This window comes from Nicotiana tabacum, chromosome 8 (genome assembly GCF_000715075.1).
Source record: "Nicotiana tabacum cultivar K326 chromosome 8, ASM71507v2, whole genome shotgun sequence".
In the NCBI taxonomy this organism is placed as follows: Eukaryota; Viridiplantae; Streptophyta; class Magnoliopsida; order Solanales; family Solanaceae; genus Nicotiana; species Nicotiana tabacum.
The window spans coordinates 76,528,726-76,537,235 of record NC_134087.1 but is presented as its reverse complement, the minus strand read 5'-3'; the positions used below and the strand labels follow the sequence as shown (position 1 = coordinate 76,537,235).

The following is an 8,510-nucleotide window of genomic DNA, read 5'->3' as shown; positions in this document are numbered from 1 at the left end:
GAAAGAAGAAATTAAAGTACGTGGGTGTTGGTATGAAAATTGATCTCACTTACTAATAGGAGTAACATGAAAAGCAACTACTAACCGGAAAATTTTATTTTGTCTCATACAACTGAGACTAGTTGTATGAGGCTGTTTTTTGTCTCACAGTTTTGTGAACCCAGATTTTTGTGGACCCAGAAGTGTAAGATTGAGGTCCACAAATTTGTGAGACAAAAAAGAACCTCATACAACTCGTGTCAGTTGTATGAAACTTCTCGCTACTAACCTATTCGACACAGAATACCATTAATTTAGCTCCAGCACAAGAATGACAGCTCAAATGTAGGACTTGTCGCTAATGGTGAAGGACATACAGATTAATAAAGCAATTACATCCCCTAGAACAACTATACGAGGACCATTCCCTTCTTCCCATCCATCCCATCTCCTTTCTTTTTTTGGTAACCGAGAAATTTCTCTGTAAGTTAGCTGGCCAAACTACAACTGGCACACATGTCAAAAGCTCGGGGAATATGGTTCCGCCCCTCTATTTCCTATTTCAATACCAAACTTTAGTCAACGGCAAGGACCAAACTAGTACATGCCCGCTACCAAATATATTATCAGCTGAATTTCTTACCTTAATGCAGCTTGCATGAATAAAAGGTTCCAAATCCAAATACTTCGAAATTTGCATATCATCAACTGCAATTGCTATTGGTTATCAGGAAAAGAGTAATAGTAGCATGATTTCAAAGTGAAGCTCCCCCTGGTGTTAATATCCTTACAGATACAAGTAAGTCCACACAAACTGTATACAAGAAATTAATCTTCTGACGTATATTTCTAAGTAGAATGGATCAGCAGTACATATCTGCAATAAAGTTAATACAGGCTCAAAGCCAGTTTAATATTGTCCATGATGTTCCTATGCTGTGTGGAAGCTATTAGGTGAAATAGTCAAATGGGCCCGAACATCACCATAATAATCGACCATGACATTGTAAGTGGTGACTGCATTTGGAAGAAGAGTGTTTCAACTGGGAACTGGTAAACGCTTTTCCCAGCAGTTGGGCATAAGCAGCGTTATCAAAAGCGAAAAGCGCAAAAAAGCTCTAAGGTCTGTTGGGGCTTTATGCGCAAATAAAGCGTATGAGCTTTAATGAAGAAAGGCACAAATGGAGAAAAACAACAAATATGTATGTCTAGTCCAAGACTAATATCTATAAGCATGAATACCAAATATATGACAAAGAAATGGAAGAAAATTTACGATAAAGTGAAATATCAATTATTTAGTGTCACCTCTTCAGTATTACGCTCATTGACAAGGAAATTATGCCTTAGAGACTTGATAACAACACTGAAGCGCCCACTAAGCTAGGCGAAGCGCTCAACATGTTTTGAGTATCGCTTCAAGGCTTAAGCGCGCCTTTGATAACACTGGGCATAAGTACCACAGTGACAGCTACTCTTAAGTAAATCTGCATCTGAATGGAACGGAAGCCTAATCCCATTTTATGGGTTAATTTTGTCAGGATTAAGGAATGTGTAACTTAGTAAATTTTAAGATTGTGCCTTGTTATCAGAAAGTGGCTACTTTGGGAAGGGTGAAACATAGAAGACAAAGTTCAATATTCCACATGTAATCTCTGTGCTGGTTGCATGATCAAGCCAAAGTAAAAACTTTTCAGCATCACTTGATCAAATATCCAAACCAGTAACTGAATGTTTTGTCGATTGGAAGAAGTTAGACTGATCAAAAGAATGTTCAAGGGATGCGAACCAATGATGGTGTTGATAAAATGAGTAACTACACACGGAGCTCGTAAATTCAGTAATATAAAAGCAATGAGACCTAGTAAGTCTTGGATATATTTCGAGTAGAATAGGTTTCAGCAGACTGTAAGATATGGGTACCCCTTTCTTGGCCAGTCTTGATCAGGCTTGAAAATTCACAGCAACAAATAACTGTTCTCAATCAAGGGGGTAATCACAAAACAGCTTCTCTGCCTTGGATCATCAAATCAGAACTAGTCTCTAAGGAATCATTGTATGTTAAAAGCAACGATAGGTTCTGAATCCACGATAAATTCCTGAAACTGGTCTGGCATTGTCATGTAAAATTAGGCAAGATATTACTCCATTTAATTTCTCACTATGCCAGTACAAATTTGAAAATAAGGATTTCATAGCCAACGTCAGCAAATTAAGAGAAACACTGGTACATCCTAAAGTGATCAGAGACTAAAAGTAGACAAGCCCTTGTAGTGCCAGAAGAAACAGATCAAATAAGAGAAATAAACGAAAAAGTAGTAAAGAATACAGATTGTACCTTCACTTCAAATGCCAGTATAAATGAGAGAGGTGAAACTACGGAACCCTTAAACCAATAATATGCCTTTCCATACATACATGATTAGCTATTAGCAAATAGAATTATCCTAGGATCAATGACAAACTGCCATCACTTCTAGGCCTTCACTTTCCAAGTCATCCTACGCCTGTTGTGCCAGCTGTTCCTAATCCTATCACCATCAATTTGGTTCTTCTTTGCTGCAAATGAGCACTGATCACCACGCCTACCTTTACCATTCATTTCCAGTTGATGCTTACGCCTTCTCACTCTGTTCTCTAACCTTAAACCTCTTAGCACTTGGACCCGCTGCTCGATCTCCAAAGCTTGAGAGAAGTTCCAAATCCTGACAACACCTTCTTCACCAGCACACACAATACGGTTAGATCCAACATCCACCGCAAATAAATTGCTCCCAAAACCATGCAGCATTCTTTGTGGTGGTTCAACATTGTCAACCAGATTGTCAGCTTTAGAAGAGTTACTCATTGTGGAATTCCGGTTTGTTCTCAACAGCTTTCTCACATCAATAAGTGAAAGTTTTCCATCACTCGAAGCTGAAACAAGCCAAGGGAACTCAAATGCAAGAGAATTAACAGCACTTGAGTGAGGAATCCAAGTTGCAACACGCCTGACATGACACCTAGCATTTCCAAAGATCTCAAACATGTGTATCGCTCCATCTTCCCCACCAGTGAATAAAAGTTTCCCGGTGTGGCTCCGCGCCAGAGAGTAAGTGTACCCAGAATGGGCATTCTTGACGATAGCAAGTTTTGAACCACTATTAATGTCCCAAACATAAAGATCCGAGCCTGCTGTGCTCACCAGTGTTGCATCATGGGGAGCAAGGCTCCAAACCCAGTCATTGTGTATCAAAACTTCCAAACACTCCAAAGAAGATCGATCCCAAACACGAATACTCGTGTCCCATGAACCACTATATATCCTATTGAAATCTAACGCAAGGCATGTTATCGGTCCATCATGTTCCCAAACTCGGAATTCCATATTCTGGTTCTGAGGAGCTCCAAGATCAAATAAATGTGGATTTTCGTCATTCGCTCTCCAACCATGAATGAATCCATCAGTACCCCCAGCCACTAAGAGCCTCGAATCAGCTGCAACTGCACGGATAGTGCAGCCAAGAGGGCGAGATGATGCAATTGACAACCCTTCTTCCAAGTCCCACATTCGTACTATCTGATCATACCCTGAAGTAAACACAAGCTTCTTCGAAGATAAAACAAAAACTGTCCTAACATCCTCAGTATGACCATACAATATATCAATAGTATAGCGCCCCATAAATGTTTTACAACGGAACTCTCTCTCCACGAAGAGCTCTTTCCATGACTTCTCACCCGAATGCTCTGCACCAAAATGTGCCTGACATGTCGGCTGCCCCCACCTCTCACAATAAAACTCCTTCCACACATGGTGCTCAGACGCAAGACGATACAATAATGTACTAGCACATGAAACAATACCAAGCTCCTTCGGTTCTAAACAGTTAAGTATCTCCGAGATCAATACCGGAGGAAGTTCAGTGATAGACCGACAATCAGGAAGAACCCCATTAACAATAAGCAGCTCTTTGCGTTTAGAATTCACAATATCACCTTTTGCATCTAATTTATACGAGGGTTTTCTTTCCTCTGAGGCTAATGTCAAATTATCTCGACTCTTAGCAGGTTCAATTGAGCAAATTTTCAAACTCTCAGTACCTTTTTGGCATTCAAATGCCATAAAAATAGCTCCCTAAACTTAAAAATTGAAGGTTGAAGCCCTAAAATTATCAAGTATCAGAAAGAAATACAAAACCACTGTTTCAATGAAGAAACACAACCTTAAGAATAACAAACGACAAGCTAAAACTCAAGAATGCAGTAAGAAAGCTCAAATAGCCAAAACCTTAAAAACAATTGAACTCCAGAAAAAAAAATTTAGGAAAAAAAATGATTTTTTTCAAAAACCAAAAATTGGAGAAAGACCCAGAAAATCTAACACGAACCCTAATTCAATTTCACCAACAGCCTTAAGAATCAACCTCCACAGATGAAAAGAACTTCTATACAATCACAAAAGGAAATAAAGAAAGTATCTGAACAGATCGCAAAACGGGAAACAAATGAAGAATTGAACATAGAATAAGTTGTTATAGTACCTAAAGGAAAAACGATTCTTTTTTGCAAATCTGCTATGAAATTCCCGGAAAAGTTCCGAAAGAGACTTACAAAAAGATATTTGAGTTGAGACTGGACGAGAGACAGAGAGATCGAGATCGACGGTGTCTAAAGTGACTGTGGGTGACAAGTACGAGGAAACGGCCGGTGGAAGATAACTTGGTTTATGAAAGACTGAAAGTACTAGAGATTACTTATCTGGACCGGTCAACTTTATTTTATTGGCGGTTCAAAATTGAACCATAATCTAACCCGAACTGAAAATATGGCTTATTAGCTTATTGGTATCGGATTATCGGGTAACGATTAATGAACGGATTGAAATTTTATAATTAACTACTTAATGATTTCAAGACGAATTACTCAATTTCCTTATCGAATAAAATATTGACCCATTAAATTTTTTTATATTTATACTTTTACCAAATCTGTTTTTGGGTGTGTATTTGATATGAGTAAGTGTGTGTGGGTGTTTATTTGATGTGAACTAGTTCATATCTACTACCAGTCTATCATTTTTGTTAGTTTTTTACCAGTTCTTGTTAGTAGTTAACCATGGCAATACTCTATTTGTGTGTTGTATATTTGGCCTAGAAGATGGAGTGGATTCTAAATTCACTTCAAATTCAAATCAACCCCTTCTGGAACTGTGCATTAGGCAAGATCAATCGGGAGGATAAACTTATTAATCAAGGAGGCAGGAAGATAATTCCAGATGAGGGCCATGAGCTTCCCAAATCAATCAAGTACAATCATGTTAACAAGTTGATTACATGAGTTTGGCTTTGCAAGCTTGTTTACCCGTAAAATGGTAATGGTATAGTTGAATTTATTACGTGGTTTATAGACAAGAGAACTAATTTGATCCAAAACGATAAACAAATTAAATTAAAAATAAGACTTAGCGTTAAAATCAAAGGAAATAGCAAGCCTGGCTCGGGGGGCAATACTTCCGAGGACAGCAGTAAGAGCAATATTAGATAGAAAGTAAAGTTGTATTATTTTCTTGAGAATAAAGTATAAAATTAGTTTTTTCCGGAGATTTCGTGTGCTACAATGGTTGTTAAAGTCACTATTTATAGTTATACCTAGGAAACAAGATCCTAGGGTCAAGCCCCTCTTAAATGACAATAAAGGGGGTCATTGATGAATGCGTAACGACATGCCATGAATGCCAAAATTCTCTGTAACGGCTACCCATTTAATACTAGGGAATATTCTTTAGTAAATGATATCTAGTGGCAAACATTCGTCTTGCTCCCAAGAATTATGCTCCCTTCGGGGTCTATCCGATACCATCTGTGGTTGTTGTCCCCGGTCTTAGTCTTACTTGGTTTATCTTCCATCTATCTCCGGTTTCACGTGACACGCTATTATTCGATCATTTAATACGAACTGATTTTACCCTATACAGATAGCCCCCTGTTTTTTCCAATGATATATCTTTGTGTCACCGGGAAGTTGGTGAAGATCCCTTTCTTGGTGAGAAATTTTTCTGAAGCCCTCTGTACAGTTTCTGCTTGATAAGACACAAGTCTCCTCGCATTTAATACCCGGAACATGTGTTACCCCACGATTCAGCAATATTTTTCCCGGTTCTCGAGGTAATCATGACCACGATTTTAGTCGTCTGTACCTTTACTTATACGCCCCATCCTGCTTCTTTCACTTCTAACAATTTCATAAGCTCTCTTGCCCTCTTTGCACTTAATTTCCTTCTGCTTTCAACTCTCTATGATCTTGTTCAAAAGACTCTATTATTTTCTTATTATTATGGCTTCTCCTACTAAATCTTCCAAGAACTCTGGTCCTCTCTTCGGTGCGGGCGCGAAAAGGAGCAAAGACAAAGAGGTTGATGTTGATGCTGATCCTTTCACGGTTAGCACCATCATACCTAAACATCTTAACATCGCCTACGACTTCCAAGAGAAGTTCCCTACCTCAAACCATCGAACTTGGGCTGTTGGGAAATATCATTCTTCTATTCGCCCTTCTAGCATCCCTACTGTAAAGGAAAATTGTAACTACCAAGACCTAAACATCATTGCTCCTGACCTTGCGGAGCGAGTGACCTTCACCAAGAAGGGTTTTACGTATATTTATACGTACCCATTCACTTTGGGCCCATTCTCATTGAGTGGGGGACTTGACCCCGTGATCTTGGAATTCTGCCACCGATATCAAGTCTGTTTGGCACAAGTAAGCCCTTCTATATGGCTAATGGTAGCTAGTCTGCACCGGTTGTACTCAAAAAATGGGGGAAACCCTAACCCTAACACATATGATGAACCTTTACTCCCCCAAAATCTTCTGTAGGAGAGTGATAAATTTCAGCAAGCATGGCCACCATGCTTTGCTTTCCAGCATGGACGATGACAATGAACGTGGATGGATGGAGCGGTTTGTCGTCATTGCTACTAGGGATATCATCCCAGCCACAACTTTATCTTTTTCCGAATCATGGAATCGTTCGCGTAAGTTTAAAATCTACCTCTTTTTTCGAAAAAAGTTGTTCCATGTCACTGCTAATCCTTTTCCTTTCGTTATTTCAGCTACTCGGTGGATACCATCAAAGGTTGAAGGCCTGGATCGATGGGTTCAGAGGATTCTGGACATCACTATGCCAGAGACCCGTCGGTGGAATGAGTTGGACTCCAGATATGGGTGGAAGGCCAAGAACCACGGTAAACTAGATCTTTTTGTTTTTCGCCTTTTTACATAAGGAAACTTGCTAACCATACCTTTTTGTTTGATTCAGGGCTCCCGCAAGGTTCTGTTTCCTACCCTGAGGAGGAGGTTTTGGCTGATCCTGTAGAGGCTGTGAGGTTGTTGTAGGAGGCTCTCACTCGGAGCGGTGCCCTCATATCTGCTTCTGGTGCAGCTGCTTTCTCTCGGAGTCCCCAGTTGGAGAACAAGCAACCAAAAAGGTCGCGTTCTTCCTCGGCTGGGGATAAAAAATGAAGAATGTCATGCCTGAGCCAGCCGAAGCCACTATGGTTATTGACTATGACGGGGAAGCTAGTGATGGAGAGGTTTCTCTACAAAGGAGACAACGATCTTCATCAACTTAACAGAATGCTCAATCTGGAGAGCTTAGAACCCTCGACCAAGGGAGAGGTTTGAGCGCTCTAGGATAAATGGATTTAGTGGAGTGCCGACTCTCCCTTTCCGATCCCAATTGCTGCTCCAGACTTATGAGGTCGGAGATCGAGCCCTCTCTACCTTTCGTTGGTGAGCATCAATAATTAGCACTGCCTCTTTCACAGTTGCTTCCTAACCTACAAAACCATCAACTTCATCCCCTTTTACACTAGTTGTGCCTTCATCACCAACAACTACTGCATCTCCTCCACTGGCCGTAGACGTTCGAGAGGAGGATGTCCCTTCTCCCCAGTCCCCTAACCATGGGAATTTAGGGAATAACTATTCATCTCCTTTTGTAGATCCCCGAGGGAGGAGGAACGTCTCTCTCTCGATCTCAAAAGAGTGCCACTTGCTGTCTAGGCCGATGGAGCTCGCCAACTATTTGAAGCCGCTGACTTCAGAAAAAGAAAGAAGAAAATACACTTCCTTTCAGGGGAACGTATGTTGAATAACACCATGCATAGTGCGGCAGTGGTACCGTACTTATTCTCTTACTGATTGTTTCTATTCATCTGTTACAACAGGTTTTTTGACTTTGATATTCGTTTCGCAGGCCAACTTCCTTACTTTCGAGGGCCTTCAAAGATTGAACCTTGGCAAAGAGGGACTTATGTCCTAGTGGGATCAACTGTTGGCCGAGAGGAATCAACTCGTCGCGCGTCTCCGGGTATTAGAGGCGAAGACTGCTGAAGCGGCCAATGAGTAGGAGGCAATGGTTCACAGTCAAGAAGCCACTCAGCTACATGCACAAATTCAAGATGCAAAGGCTAAGTGGGTCGAGTCTCAAAATGCTTCCCTTGTTGCAACCGAGCATGAGTCTGCCTCCATTGAACGAGAAAATAATT

At 40.5% G+C, this 8,510-nt stretch overlaps 1 protein-coding gene across 1 annotated transcript; it reads right to left on the bottom strand.

Annotated features, from left to right (window-relative positions):
- Positions 1-2,255: 2,255 nt before the first annotated feature.
- Positions 2,256-4,698, bottom strand: LOC107775637 (F-box/WD-40 repeat-containing protein At5g21040-like). Its single transcript, XM_016595386.2, has one exon. The coding sequence runs from the start codon at positions 4,082-4,084 to the stop codon at positions 2,456-2,458; it is 1,629 nt and encodes a 542-aa protein (XP_016450872.1). The 5' UTR covers positions 4,085-4,698; the 3' UTR covers positions 2,256-2,455.
- Positions 4,699-8,510: the final 3,812 nt, after the last annotated feature.